Source organism: Thalassophryne amazonica, chromosome 23, assembly GCF_902500255.1.
Source record: "Thalassophryne amazonica chromosome 23, fThaAma1.1, whole genome shotgun sequence".
Lineage (NCBI taxonomy): Eukaryota > Metazoa > Chordata > Actinopteri > Batrachoidiformes > Batrachoididae > Thalassophryne > Thalassophryne amazonica.
The window spans coordinates 14,553,272-14,568,964 of NC_047125.1; the positions used below are offsets into that span (position 1 = coordinate 14,553,272).

The following is a 15,693-nucleotide window of genomic DNA, read 5'->3' on the forward strand; positions in this document are numbered from 1 at the left end:
ATGTCACGATTTGCAGACGTAGAAGAAACGACTCCTTTGCTGAAGGATGATGCAAGCAGGTGAGTAATAAAGTCAGAATTTATTTCAGGTCGGTTTGGTGTATAAATACCATCGTTCCAGGCAATGAAAACTGGGTGACAGAAGCAAGTTAGAGACAAAACAAAAGTCGCGGAAGTATGGATTGTTCGTGTTTAATGGCGGTTGGCAACTAGCTTATACGGAGCATTACCCCCACCAACTGGACTGGAGTGTTCGTCAGGAGGCAAGCGTCCCCAAAATAAAATTTTAAAAAAGGTAGCAGACTTGTATCCTGTGCAGTAATCCTGTTTTCTTCAGATAGCCGTAAAAGTAATTGAAGCAGATGCCACCAGACTCTAGCGTTATATTCTATAAGATGTCTCCCTCTCTCCCTTGTAGCTGAATGGATAGTAGTCTGTTATTGGTACTTTGGACACTGTATATGAACATGCTCTACGGCCTCTTGACTGTCACTGCATGCATTCGCGGGTTCCATCAACATGGTTATTAATCTTAAACAGTCCTGTGTGACCAAACCTCAGTCTGGAGAACGCATCCTCCTCTCTTTTGTTTCTGTGCATGCATCTTCCCCTGGCAACAGTACGCTGAATACTATGGAAATCATGGCGCCACTCGCTAATGTCTTTAGTTTTGATCGTACTCTTCACTTTTCCTTTACTGTGTCTGATGTCAATGTCTATCGTGGACTTCCCTGCTGCTTGCTTGGCAAACTTATCGGAAGTACAAATTTTTGCCTTTGGATTCGCCACTTCGCCACAGGAGTGACGTATACTTGTGCCAACCCATAAACGATATTACTGCTCTTTGTTCAAATTTCGCGGACCTGGTTTAAAAACTATGCTTTTGAAGCTGCTTTTTTGTATGATTAGTAGCGTCAAACCCATGAGTGAAAGAGCAACTTTTGCTTCAGTCACAGCCACACATGCCTATAACTTCTTCTGGGTGTCTTGGCAGTGGTAGCGAGTGAAGTCACCCCACTGCGAACTCGCCCCAGGTGAAGTCAGTCCAGGTGGTCGCCCCACTTTTAGGTGAGGTTACCCAAGTGTGTGTTTCTTATTTTTCTGTCACAGTGCTGGAATTTTTTTTCCCCCCTGTTTGCAGGAGCTATTATACACTCAACAAAAATATAAACGCAACACTTTTGGTTTTGCTCCCATTTTGTATGAGATGAACTCAAAGATCTAAAACTTTTTCCACATACACAATATCACCATTTCCCTCAAATATTGTTCACAAACCAGTCTAAATCTGTGATAGTGAGCACTTCTCCTTTGCTGAGATAATCCATCCCACCTCACAGGTGTGCCATATCAAGATGCTGATTAGACACCATGATTAGTGCACAGGTGTGCCTTAGACTGCCCACAATAAAAGGCCACTCTGAAAGGTGCAGTTTTATCACACAGCACAATGCCACAGATGTCACAAGATTTGAGGGAGCGTGCAGTTGGCATGCTGACAGCAGGAATGTCAACCAGAGCTGTTGCTCATGTATTGAATGTTCATTTCTCTACCATAAGCCGTCTCCAAAGGTGTTTCAGAGAATTTGGCAGTACATCCAACCAGCCTCACAACTGCAGACCACATGTAACCACACCAGCCCAGGACCTCCACATCCAGCATTTTCACCTCCAAGATCGTCTGAGACCAGCCACTCGGACAGCCGCTGGAACAATCGGTTTGCATAACCAAAGAATTTCTGCACAAACTGTCAGAAACCGTCTCAGGGAAGCTCATCTGCATGCTCGTCGTCCTCATCGGGGTCTCGACCTGACTCCAGTTTGTCGTCGTAACCGACTTGAGTGGGCAAATGCTCACATTCGCTGGCGTTTGGCACGTTGGAGAGGTGTTCTCTTCACGGATGATGCGAAGGAGATGTGTTGCACTGCATGAGGCAAATGGTGGTCACACCAGATACTGACTGATATCCCCCCCAATAAAACAAAACTGCACCTTTCAGAGTGGCCTTTTATTGTGGGCAGTCTAAGGCACATCTGTGCACTAATCATGGTGTCTAATCAGCATTTTGATATGGCACACCTGTGAGGTGGGATGGATTATCTCAGCAAAGGAGAAGTGCTCACTATCACAGATTTAGACTGGTTTGTGAACAATATTTGAGGGAAATGGTGATATTGTGTATGTGGAAAAAGTTTTAGATCTTTGAGTTCATCTCATACAAAATGGGAGCAAAACCTAAAGTGTTGCGTTTATATTTTTGTTGAGTATAGTTAGCTATGATACATGTAAACGTATTGTTTTCTCAATTGGGTATGTGTGGTGCTGTGTTGAACACCTACAATCCAAATGATGTAAATTACTGGTTTATTTATTGCAGTGGTTAATTATTACTCATCACAATGGTTACAAGATATACTGTGAACGATTTGACAGTAGTTTAAAGTTACAAACCTGCCAGTATGATGTGTAGAACTGGGCAGTGCTTCCTGCTTGTCCCATCAATGGGCTTTTCACCTGACAATTACATTTCAACTACCTTAAAAGTTAAAACATCATCTCACTAACAAATCATAAGAACAGTGTATTATGGCACTGGTGTGTATAAATAATTTATTACATGAACATATAATTGAAATATTGTTTCTAGAGTGGGGTGACTTCACCTGGAGCAAGTTTGCAGTGGGGTAGCTTTACTATGAACCCTTGGTGGCTTTCCTCACTCTTCTACATCTTGCACAGACACTCAGTTTTTGAGAACTATGTACTCCATGCAGATGTACCATACTGTTTGTATTTCTTCATAATTCATGTAAATAAAGTCCAAGACACATTCGGTGGCAGCTTTGCCATCAGAGAGCTTCATCCACAACAACCACAAAAGACTCCAAGCTGTCATTGATGTTAAAGGGGGCAATACACAGTAGTAAGACCCGAAGTATGTAAACTTTTGATCAGGGTAATTTTGGTAGTTTCTGTTATCATTATGATTTAAAAAGAGTAAACACACTTGTTTGACAACAAATGGCTCCACCCAGCTTCTAAACATGAGTGACAAAGTTTTTGTGTTATTGTTCATATTCTCTGAAAAATGGCCAAAAAAAATTAAATATTCTGCCAGGGGATGTTAACGTTTGAGCACAGCTGTATACTGCTTGTATTTCTTAATGATAAAGTCAAAGACAGAATTTCATGAATGGGTTATTCCGTAGAAAAGAGAGCCACAGGGTATGCATTCAAATCTGTCATTCCAAGATTCAAGATATTGGTGTTGGAAAATGATTCAGCAAATGCGCAAATATAGGCAATTTCAAAAATAGCATGTATGATAAATTCCAGGATTTAAAAGGGTCCACATTTGACACTCAATACCTCTAATTTTGGAAATAATAGTTTTCAGAAATCTTAAGATACATCAATTTGAAACGACTGCCATTTTCAATAGAGCCCGACCGATAATGGATTTCTTTGAGGCCGATGCCGATAACAATATTTGGATGAAAAAAATGCCAATAATCCATAAATCGGCTGATTTGCTGATAGCCGATAAATCTGCCGATATTTTTTTTATTTTATTTTTTTTTATGAATAAAATGTTCTTTTTTGGACCCTTAACAAAAAAGGCATGAGCTAAAAGCTGAAGCTTTGTCCTCATATTGATAACTTTATAACAGAGAAGAATTTTCAAGTTCAAAAAATGCAATCAAGAATTAAACCTTTGTGAAATTAGCAAATACATATCCTTAAAAAGAGTTGTGAAATACATCTGATCTTGTACCTCTTTTTGCTGCCACTTAGATATAGGTTCAGGATAAGGATATAGATCCTTATAAACTTGGATGCTTTTGTCAGCCGATCAGTGTAGTGTGACTGCGAACTACAGGGCCCGGTGATGAACACATTTAAGCAGGGGTGTAAGCAGCTCTCAGTTGAATGGAGTCAGAGCTCCATCTACTGGACAAACGGTGCAAGGACATTTTACATTGCCAACACAAACATTATTTCAGTAACTGTTCTGTTTGAGAAATTATCGGCGTTCTGTCGGCAGAATTTCGGCCGATAGTGAATACTTTGAAAAGGGCTTATATCGGCCGGGCTCTAATTTTCAACATAAATACTAACAAACTACCAGTAGTACATAGTCATACCTTATGACTGCTGGGATAGGCTCCCCCGTGACCCCTAAAATTGCAGTAAACGGGTATAGAAAATTAATGGATATAATTTACCAGGAATACCAGATCAAATAGATTGTATTTTTAATCTGTTGCTAATGGTCCTCAAGTGTTACATTCAAACAATATCTGGAAAAATGAGCGGGGCAGAGATATCAAATTTTAATCTTTCATCCAACTGGTCATCTGACAGGAGCATCTTCTAATTGTAGCAAAGCCTGTTAATGTCAATAACTCTATCATTTCTACATTTCATGGTTTTCCCCACATGCAGTGACGACTATCAGAATGACGATTACAGGAGTCGTTGGCGGTCCATCCAAGTTATGTACTTCACGATGTTCCTCAGCAGTGTCGGTGAGGATTGGTGCTACACAATTACTGGAATTCTTATTGAAACCTTGATATGAATTTGTGTTGTGTGTGCGCGTGTTCCACTATTAAAATGCAGATCACCCAACTGATGTTACACCTTGTGTGCATTTAGTGAAAAATAAGGTGGCATTTCTTGCCATTAACAAATGAAGGTTCGCAGCACCTTGTTTTATTCTTTTTTACTGCATATGCACATGTCCGCATGCAAAACACTGTTAATTTCTTATATTGTTATTAAAAATGTAATTGCTTAAAGTTTTGCTATTGTGCACTGTGTGCTTTAACCACAAGGGGGCAGTCATAAATGTAAGCTTAAATCAAATGCATGATAATAAAGCCAATCTAGCTTTTTTTTTTTTTTTTTTTTTTTTTTTTTTTTTTTTTATTATTATTATTATTGCAGTGTGTTTTGCCTCATGCAAAGATGCAGAAAATGAAAGTGTTTGGGTTTAGGTGGCTTGTTTTTAGGGCATGTTTACGTCACAAGTGTTATTTCATCCCATGTGTTTGTTGTTGGCTTTCAGGTTTTACTATTGTCATTACATCACTGTGGCCGTATTTACAAAAGGTAAGTACAATGCAACTTTATTCGTATTTTTTGAAAATATACCTATTTTTGCCATTAAACCTTGAGGTCTTGGGCTCAAAACCAGCACAGCAGAACTGACTTGTGGCCATTATGAGGCTGAACTTTTCAGTTTTGTATCAAAATCTAAAGTCATCAGCACAGTTTCAGTTTGAGATAAATATAAAAAAAAAAAAAATGTAGTGATAATGTAATTTGGCTTTATTCCTTATACTTGCTGCATGATTTTTCTGTTGGTCTCTTGCAGGTTGATAATACAGCCAATGCCAGCTTCCTGGGTTGGGTGGTGGCGGCCTACAGCCTTGGTCAGATGGTGGCCTCCCCTATTTTCGGCCTCTGGTCTAATCACAGGCCTTGCAGGGAGCCGCTGGTTTGCTCCATCTTCATCAACCTGTCAGCCAATATCTACTACGCTTACGTCTACCTGCCCAGAACTGAGAACAAGTTCCACATGCTGATATCCAGAGCCTTCGTGGGCTTTGGTGCAGGTGCTGTGTGCAGGTTTACACATAGATGGAACCATTGTCTTTGTGCTGAGTTGACAAATATTGAAGTTAAGTTTACTGGCAGCAGGGCCAGCTAAAAACTGCACACATTGACTTTGCTCTGTTGTTACAGGTAACGTTGCAGCGGTGAGGTCCTACGTTGCCGGAGCCACTTCGCTGAAAGAAAGGACCAGTGCTATGGCGAACATGAGCGCTTGTCAGGCTCTTGGTTTCATCCTGGGACCAGGTGAATGTAAAACTTTTTTCTGTAGATGACTGTAAATGTGGCCTTGATTTTTAAGTTTAAACACCTGTTTATATTGGGCTGTGTATGTCAGCTATGCAGGCCTGTCTGTCATTCATTGGTGAGCACGGGGTCACAGTGAAGATAATCAACCTGCAGCTCAACATGTACACCACACCGGCTTTACTGGCAGCGGCATTTGGAGTTATCAACATCCTGTTGGTTCTGCTGGTGCTCAAGTGAGAATTCGAGTCTTTTTTTTATATTGTGCATATAGATGTCCAGATGCGAGTGCACTGAAATAAGTTCAGTTTGCCATTTATTTCAGATAACTGAATAGATTTAGATTTGGCTACAATTAATACAGTAAAACTCGCATATAATGGATTCAGATGGACAAGCAAATTTTGTCCATTATAATTGAAATCTATATGTATATAACTCACAAAAGTTTTAAGCCTAATCTTAAAAGTAGAGAGGGTGTCTGTCTCCCTGATCTGAATTGGGAGCTGGTTCCACAGGAGAGGAGCCTGAAAGCTGAAGGCTCTGCCTCCCATTCTACTCTTACAAACCCTAGGAACTACAAGTAAGCCTGCAGTCTGGTGTGAAACTTAACACCATTTTACAGCACAGGCAGCAAGCAGCATTTTGTGAATAATCACTGGACTAAGGCTGGCCTCCATTAGGCCCCGGGTCTGAGCACGGGTTGAAAAAAATAAATGCCCGGGCTTTTAATCAAGGAAATACAGTATCCACTTTCCTTGAATCAGTGAATGTTAATGCTGAACTTTATTTCCTACCTCTGTTGCGACTGGGCACATCCAGACTGCTCTGTCCAGTACACGCGAGGGGTTTTTAATAGAAATGCATTGTGATGGGACAGGATGTTTTGTCCGATGTGAGCGAAAATCTGGTATATACGGTGTTTATTACATGGAAAACCAAACAAAAATATTGGGACTTTTGCGAGTACCCGGTTTATATGATGATGGTTTAGGCGAGTTTTACTGTATTTATGATACAAGAGCTCTTGGCGAAATTCTATTGTACTTGCTTTAATGGTACATGTCCACCAGGTGGAGATATTGCTCCACTTCAAGAACCTTGAGACAGCACAACGACCAGCCTGTTGCTTATAGGAGTAGATAACATTGTCCAATTTCAAGCTTTATTGGCCCTCTTTGCATTATGTTTTATTTAGTCACAAAAGTAGGAACAAACTGAGGTTTTTGTGGTAAATAATGTTTATTAGGTTATCATACAAACCATCTTCTGTATGCATTAGTAAAGTCAAAATCAAGTATGCAATTCCCTTTTAAAATTGCTTGTTACTGAACTGAAAAAACAAAAAAAAGGCGTTTAACCTCAGACCTGATTTCTTTTCTTCTCGCTATCAGGGAACACAGTGTGGATGATCATGGGAGACAAATTCAGTCCATCAACTACACATCCGAAGGTGTGTGTTTGCCAAGTCCTTAAATATATAATTAGTTGTGTTAATTTAATCATAACATGCACCTGCACGAGAATAAATGGCTGCACGGGCCCACACATGGCATAGTTTGATCCTGTTTTGTTCTAGACTTCCAACCGAACCTCCTGTTTGTTTTGTCAAAAATTTGTTTTAAAATGAAATCAAAACAAGGCAAAACCCCGCATAATGAAAATATCACATTGTGCTGAAATAAAAATAAATCAAATGAATAAAAATTAGTGACTGCAGGTTCATTAATGACCACATGATGGTGTTAAAGAGCTTTGACAGATTGACGTTATAAAATATTGATTGTTCCTTTTGGTGTATTTGCGGTGCTTGTTTTTTTTTTTTTTTTTTACTCTATACCTTCTGTCCTGTAGATAGAGTTGATATCATCCAAGAAAGTGAGGAAACTATCGACAAGGTAGCAGTCGGGACTTCTAACATCCTCTTCTTCGTCGTCATGTTCGTCTTTGCCGTCTTTGAAACGTATGTACCAAAACTCAACAAAGGCAGTTGTTTTAGTTCCAAAGTTTGGTTAAATATTTGTTTGTAATTTTTTAGAATCGCTACCCCACTGACAATGGACATCTTTGCTTGGACAAGAAAAGAAGCCATATTATACAACGGCATCTTCATCTGCTGTATCGGATTTGAATCCATCCTGGTGTTTCTGGCTGTGAAAGTGGCATCTCAAAGGTACCTTTGGTTTGAGTTAAGTCAAAATTGATTTGAAATTTGCATAATCTAATGACGCGCGTACGTTGTCTCAGGGTTGGGGATCGTCCTGTGTTGTTGGCTGGGTTGGTCATCATATTCTGCGGCTTCTTTACCCTGCTTCCATGGGGAAACCACTACCCCAGAATCCAGTGGGCAGGTGAGGATTATTTTCATGACAAACATTTGTCCAGCTTGCAGTGCTTTAGTGATTTATCTATTTATCCTCAACACTTTTTGATTAAAACGTTGTTTTCAGTCATTAATGCACAGAATATACTGGTTTTTAGCATATCTGCGCATGATAACGCTAACTACTGTTAGCCCATCAGTCATAAGACGCACCATGTCAGCGTAACAATACTTTTTGTAAATGTTAGTACACTCCAGATACTTGACAGTACAGTTGTACAAGGTGGTGAAGAAAAGGACTGTCTGTTATGCTGTAACATACCACAACCATTCTTTCCTATAAAACGTCCATCACATTAAATTATAATAATTGAGGTACATAGTAGTATTTGCAAAGATTGCAATGATATTGTTGCCTGATATTTTACATATGTGACAAGCATGGTCCATCTGGATGTTTATCGTGCTATTTGTATTGTGTAAGTGCTCACGTTTTTGTCTTTAAAAAACACAGATGTGAAAAACAACTCTTTGGTCAACCAGATGTCGTTCACGGTAACATCCAACAGTTCTTTGGAGCCGACAGGCTGCCCGTATCAACAGACCTGGTGCCAGTACACCCCCGCTATCTATTTGGCCCAGTACATCTCCTCTGGAATCCTCATTGGGGTGGGATACCCGGCCTGTAATGTGATGTCATACACATTGTATTCTAAAATCCTTGGACCCAAGCCTCAGGTGGGTTAAGGGCCAAAAATGAACAGTGTTTTGGGGGGATGATATTTAATTATATGGCTAATGTAAAGTCAGAACATAATGTTTACTGTTCGTTTTTACAGGGTGTGTACATGGGGTGGCTAACAGCTTCAGGTAGCGGAGCGCGGACTTTGGGCCCAGTATTTGTCTCTCATGTTTACACCATTTTAGGGCCACGTTGGGCTTTCAGTCAAATCTGCGGTATGGTATTGGTCACCATTATCCTCTTTGGTTCCATCTACCATCGACTCCTCGCTTTCTCTGTGCGCTGTAGGAGGACAGTGGAATGAATATAATACTGTTTGTTTAAATGTTTTAACTAAGAAAAACCATGGATCTTTTCTGGCTCAGAGTAAAGTGATAAAAACTCATTATTTTTCAAGATTTGACCCGGGACGACTGCTCCTGCACTTGAACTCATTTGATGTGAAACTTTAATAATCTAATCCACAGATCAACCAGATTGTGGTATTAAATTGTTTCTGGGTATTTCTTTAAAGATGATACATTGCACAGTGTGTCCTGGCACTGGTACTTCAGTTCAGTTCATTTGTTTTTAAATTAAATTGACAATGCAGTAATACACGTTAAATAACAGTTAACTATTTTATTAATGCTGTTGCTGAATGCAATATTAAGCAATAACTAACTGGAAATTAAGACGTGTTTAGTAATTATTCTGTTCAGTATGTCTAAATTAGTTAACAAAAGTATGGATAAGTGATTACTAAACAGTCTCTTATATTGACCAACATTTGAAATGGTATGTTTGCAGCATAACAGATTTTCCGTTTTCAAATGCATGGGTTATAATTCACGAAATGTCTCGCTAGAGATGGTGTCTGTATAATTACTTTTAGGGAGAATAGCAGTAATATTTATTGCAGTCTTTCCTTCATTTACTTTTTGTTTTTCCCTAACATTCTTAAAGTTATACATAATTTTGTGCCTGCATGCACACTAAATTTTTGCTGAGTGATGTAGCTTAAGGGTATGATCAGAATTTGAGAGTTTGAGTATTGTATTATGACCTTATTTTGAATGAATAAATCACATTTTTGTGGAGTACTTGTATCTCTTGTCTTGATAGTAGACCAGTGCTAAGATTAGCTGTTCATCATTCTGATGGTAGGGAACTTCCTATTAATCCTAGGGACCCCTAGTCCTAGTATTAAGAAGAGCGTGTTGAAGTTGTTTTTACATTTATGGCACGCTATATGTTGCACTAAAGTAGGTTAAGTAATGTTACAAAAGTGTGACAATTAAAAAAAAAAACAAAACGTTATGGTGAATTACCATTATGTGTTGATTTTCAATTCAACAGATTCATAGACAACCGTACAATTAAATGTGATTAATGGTGTGTGTCAAGAGAATCATGTTATATTTTTGTAAATTGAACAAAACTGCATCTTGTTTGTTCACAATTTTAAAGTATTCCATTAATTTGTGAAATTTAAAATCAGTTTGGGACTGTAATATACATCATCAAATAATATAAAGCGGTTAGGACCAGTGAACCCTCCCCCTGGTGGTACAGCAGTGAGTCTGACATGCTAGTGAAAATACCTTGCTAACGCCACTTTGCTGACAGGGAGTGTAATTAAATCACAAAACCACCTTTTGTTGTGTGTGTCTGTTAAAGTGCCACTGGAATAATAGTTGGCAGTTGGATTAAGTAAAAGTAGAAACCGCTGCCTACTTTTACGTGAGCATCGGCTAACAAGCTAATAGCTGCTGCAAGATCCATGATGCTCAACACATTGGCAAATATTTAGCAAAAATCCACATCAGATTTGGAAAATAAAATGTTTGTGAAGATACCAAATCTTGTTTGTTATTTTTGTCTTTTGCTTTTGTTTTTTGTTGTTTTTGTACTGCGGCGTAGTAATGGCAGACGATGGAATGTTTTGAAGGGTGCTGTAGTCCATTTTCATAACGTTTCATTTGATTTTCCTCCTGTGATGTTCAAATAACAAAACACAAAGACCTAGATTCACATTCTTTGATTCATAAACAGTACTTGAATAACGAAAAAAGTAAAAATTGCATTATTTATGGAACACATGACTAGAGCGTGGATGAAAACCTCTCCACTAGGAGGCAGTAAAGCACCTGAAGTATGAATCCTGGAACATTTTACATTATTATTATTTCAATTTTTATTTCATGGACCGGGATGCATTTTGGGCCAAACCCTTTAATGTGCGTAAAAAAAACAAAAAGAAACCTTTACATTTATGTGGACAGTTGCGCATGCGAATAAAAGGCAACTTCCGTGTCTGCTACAGGGTAGCACTCAGTTAGCTTAGCACCTAAGAATCATGTACGTGTTTTAAGTTCAGGCGGTGCTAACAATAGCGTCAACATTATGCCGAATTATATGTGACTGAGTTTAATTTTATACTATGTGAAAGTGTACTTTGATAAATACGAGCAAGTATGGCGATATATTATGATGATCCGGGTAAGAAAATGTCGATTTCCTGTTATTAGAAGTTGCCTGCTAGTTTAGCTCGCTGTGGCTAATAGTTTGGCGTTTCCCGGTGCTAAAAACAAAAAACAACAAAAAGCTCCCTTTAGCGCCGAAAGAACAAAATTGACTTTCGTTTTATCTCCTTCTCTGTTTCAGAAATTATAGAACTCCAAATGATGGTAAGTACTTATTTTGAACCGTTTATGCAGTGAAATATGCGATAAAAAAAAAAAAAGCGTCCCGATGCCGTGACCTGGGTGTGGGTGGCTAACGATCGAGCTAACACATTCGTTGTGGCTTTGTTTTACGCCGTTAAACTTCATTCACCCTAGTGCCGACTAATTAGAAAGTACAAATTAACAACTCTGCTTTCCCTGCAAGAATGAGGTCCTATGAACGAGTTTGTGATTATTTTTTTAGATCGTGTTTGAGGGTATAAAACTAATAAATCAACTATTTTTGGGTGCCTGGTATGATAAGTAACCAATTATTTTGTTGTTCCTGTTGCTACGGTGTATGTATGTTAAATCGTCAGACGTGTTGTTCCAGTTTGGCGCTGTTATCTTTCCTCACTAATTGTGGCATAATTTCCCATCTGGATGGTGATACTTGTCAAAACAGGAAGCAACATGTGATGTATGTGTCAGTAGTTGTTTGTTTTCCATCTGATCATCAACATAAGTGCGGGTGGTTCTGTGCACACTTGCTAAAGCAAATATTCAGTGTGCTACCTTCACCCTGTGTGGAACATCACAAACCAAATTTCAGACACATATATATATATATATATATATATATATATATATATATATATATATATATATATATATATATATATATATATAATGTGTGTGTAGAAGCAGGGCCGATGCTGGTAAGCTGAAAACTATTCAGCCACTGACTGCTTTATGTTGGAAGATGTCACCATTAAAGATTTTCACTTCACAAGCATGAGTCTCAAAGATTGGATGTGGTTTGGCTCAGACGTGTCCAGTACAGGTGGGAGATGGGATCGCATGAGCTCACCCTGTGTTCAGGCTCATCACATTAAACCCACTCTATCTTTTTTTTTCTGGTTTCCTTTGGTTTCTCCTGTGCAGCTCCACATTTAGGCGATAAGCTGTTAATTAAGTTTTTAGGATGACTGCAAACAAACGATCCGATTTTTGGTTCATTGTATTGAAAACGTTCCTAAAGACGAGCATTTACGCAGAATACAAATGTGCAAAAGAGCGATGTTGCAGGCAGTAACAAACGTAAATAAAGTGAAACGTTGGGCTCACTGCGTCAAAATGACCGTAAGCTGTGGAAGAAATAAAGCCAGCGAGAAGAACCTCAGAGGCGGCTGTCCAGGAATCCATGGCTTGGTTCTAGCTGGTCTGATGGCTTTCAGGTTGTTAAAATGTATAAATGTATGAATATATATGCTGTCAAATTGTTATTGATGGGTTGATTTTGTGCTTGTGGATCTTGTTGTGTTCAGGGTTTTTTTGGGGGGGCAGGGGGGGTAGGGGTTGTGTGATCCACACAGGTGTATGTAATCAACACGCAGGTGTATATAATTAAAGCGGCCACCTCATTGTGATGGCCATTGTAAATAATGGAGAACCAACCTGAGATTTTCGCATGTTTACATAAACACAATAACATCTAAAGACCAAGATAATATATTCAGGGTTCTCATCAGTGCAGTTGAGCATATAGGGCCCGTATGCTGTGATTTGGATCCCCTGCACTGTGATTTTGGGCCCCTATGCTGTGATTTAACCTTCATAGGGGTATCTTTTTTTTTTTTTCTTCTTTTTAAAAGGACATGTCAGGGGAGATGATGGTCTAGTGGTTAAGGTGTTGGGCTTGAGACCAGAAGATCCTCGGTTCAAATTCCAGCCTGACTGGAAAATCACCAAGGCCCCTTGGGCAAGGTCTTTAATTCCCTATTGCTCCCGGTGTGTAGTGAGCACCTTGTATGGCAGCACGCTCATATCGGGGTGAGTGTGAGGCATTATTTGTAAAGCGCTTTGAGTGTCTGATGCAGATGGAAAAGCGCTATATAAATGCAGTCCATTTACCATTTACATGTCGCAGGTCATTTAACATCCCAGTCAGCAACACAAAGTGGCCCTCAAAATGCAGGAAATGGTTATAAAAGGCTATCATTTTTGACGTTTGCAGGGGGCATGAAAAAAATCCTGGTGAGACCCCTGATTCATGAGAGTTTTAGGCATAATATACAAAGAGTTTTACCTTGTGATGTTCATGCTGTTGACTGTGTGCAGCATTATCTGAACGTTTTAATTTGCTGTTTCGCAGTTGTGAATCTCATGGCCCGTGGCTCGCGTGAAAGATCAGTTTCAGCAGAGTTTCGGTTCAGGGCACAATGTAAACAAAGCTCATAAAGTATGGACAAGACATTCTAGGTGCTACACCTCCTCTAGATAACCCTCTCAACTTGAGAAGTTTTTTAAAAAAGCTTTTTTTGTTGTTCTGCAGATGCAAATCCAAAATGGTGATCGCTCAGCTTTCTCGGGCTTTGGAAAAAGTCAGTGTGACGTAGAAATCCCCCCATCACTTCCGATGCGACGTAACTGACGTCACTGACGCGCGTTAACTGCCGTGTCTGACGCCTTCAATCTGAAAGGCCCATAAGAACTTATTGAGTCTCCCAGTTCGAGCAAGCACTGAACAGGGTTTGAGCTGGAACACATCTTTGATGAATGTGGGAAGAAGTCAGATACTCTAATCCCACTCCACACAACCTTCCCAGTACCTGGATATTTAATGTTCAGGAAGTTATTGGGGTTGCTGTCCGACAATGCAGCCCATTCCACCAAACGCTTGCAAAAATAAACGTGCTGCCACAAAATGCTGCCGTTAATCACACTCACTGAGGCTCTGGAGTCTGACTATTCCTGCCGCTGAGCATTTGGGAACTGGGATGGAGTCCTGTTGAAAATAGGGCACTGCAGTCTCGTTTGAACCCTGCATCAAATCACGGGATTTGACCACTTACGGGGACTATAGCGTTTTATTTTCGGCTGCAATCACCGAAGCAGTTGTAAAAGTGCAATTTTTTTTCAGTTCCCAGTGGTGAAAGGAAGGTAAGGCAAATGGGAGATGTTGTTTCAGTAAGTGTTAGCCTACACAGGTAACCAGAGTAGCTCCAGTCTCTCACCTGCACAACCGCCTTGACACGTTTGAGCTCCAGGTCATAAACAAACCGCAACACGTCCACTTTCCCACCGCATTGCCACTTTTTCTTTGTATTTTCACTTTGTTTGCATGTAATGGCGTGTTTCTGTTCCTGGAAGTAGAGAAATTACATAATATGCATTATATTTTAACCGTTTAGCCCGCCTCCCCAAATGAGACTGCAGTACCCTATTACCCTTATAAGTTCTTTACCTGGCACAGAGATCTGTGTACCGTAATACCTAAAGTAATTATTTCAATCCAGGTAAAAAAAAAATAGGTCTTTCTTCCAGTCTTAAGATGGTACGTGTGTTATGGATGGCAGCAGAGGTTGCTTGAAATGTCAGAACAACATCTGTAATTAAAACATTCTAACGGTCTTTTTTTTTTTTTTTTAATGCAGAAAACTACATTTGTGTGCTTTGGTCCATTGGCATTATAATTACTGTATTTTATGGAGTGGAAATCTCACATGTCAAAAACGCTCCATGTTCTAGTTTCACAAAGAACACTAGTTTGTGGCCTTGTTTGCTTTTGGGGGCAAAAATTAAATATCTCTTGTAATTTGCATGTCCGTTGCCAGCAGTTTTGTAAGGCTACAGTCTATACCCTCGTATGGACATACGAAGAGAGTGCTTTGAGGGCATTGTTGCACATATTTAGCTTAGTTTTCAAAGCTGAAGATGCTGAGCATCTCTGGTGGTCGTACTGAACTAACATGCGCATATCTTCTCTCTGTAGCAAAGAGTTGTGAGTCTCTTCGACAGACGTCCTCATATGCAAAGGATAATAAGATTTGGACTTGGTAAGATCTGTGGCATTGCACCACTGTGTAGCTGCAGGCTACTCAGAATTTAAGATCTACATTAGTTGAGAATCTTGAGTTGCTGTTAAGCTATAACAATGGCATAATATCTCTCCCCCTTCCAGCAGGTATGAATTACAGCGACGAGCTGGATGATTCAGGTGAGGAGGGATTTGATGTTGACTGTGGGCAAAATGCTTTCCATAGCTTCTCAATCGTCTTTGACAGTAGTGACAGAGGATTAAATAGAACTCATGCAAAATCTTTCAATTTTTTTTT

At 39.5% G+C, this 15,693-nt stretch overlaps 2 protein-coding genes across 4 annotated transcripts in view; both read left to right on the forward strand.

Annotated features, from left to right (window-relative positions):
* mfsd8 (major facilitator superfamily domain containing 8) overlaps positions 1-15,693 on the forward strand; it is a 21,513-nt gene continuing 5,820 nt past the window's right edge. Inside the window, exons 1-12 of one of the 2 annotated variants that reach the window (XR_004558850.1) lie at positions 1-59; positions 4,447-4,529; positions 5,072-5,115; positions 5,381-5,621; positions 5,752-5,865; positions 5,957-6,101; positions 7,260-7,318; positions 7,720-7,828; positions 7,904-8,038; positions 8,113-8,216; positions 8,703-8,926; positions 9,028-9,475. Coding sequence is in view for 1 of the 2 variants with exons in the window: in XM_034164119.1 (XP_034020010.1) it covers positions 1-59; positions 4,447-4,529; positions 5,072-5,115; positions 5,381-5,621; positions 5,752-5,865; positions 5,957-6,101; positions 7,260-7,318; positions 7,720-7,828; positions 7,904-8,038; positions 8,113-8,216; positions 8,703-8,926; positions 9,028-9,234 (1,524 nt within the window). In the remaining variant the exon portion in view is untranslated. Of the gene's footprint in view, positions 60-4,446; positions 4,530-5,071; positions 5,116-5,380; positions 5,622-5,751; positions 5,866-5,956; positions 6,102-7,259; positions 7,319-7,719; positions 7,829-7,903; positions 8,039-8,112; positions 8,217-8,702; positions 8,927-9,027; positions 10,010-15,693 lie in introns of those variants that run through there. The other variant, XM_034164119.1, reaches the window with a different exon arrangement.
* The window catches only part of LOC117504622 (hsp70-Hsp90 organizing protein 1-like), an 18,312-nt gene continuing 13,830 nt past the window's right edge, over positions 11,212-15,693 (forward strand). The window contains exons 1-4 of one of the 2 annotated variants that reach the window (XM_034164117.1): positions 11,212-11,411; positions 11,577-11,599; positions 15,351-15,414; positions 15,540-15,575. In XM_034164117.1, coding sequence (XP_034020008.1) covers positions 11,387-11,411; positions 11,577-11,599; positions 15,351-15,414; positions 15,540-15,575 — 148 coding nt within the window. In that variant the 5' untranslated portion in view covers positions 11,212-11,386. The remainder of the gene's footprint in view (positions 11,412-11,576; positions 11,600-15,350; positions 15,415-15,539; positions 15,576-15,693) is intronic. The other variant, XM_034164118.1, reaches the window with a different exon arrangement.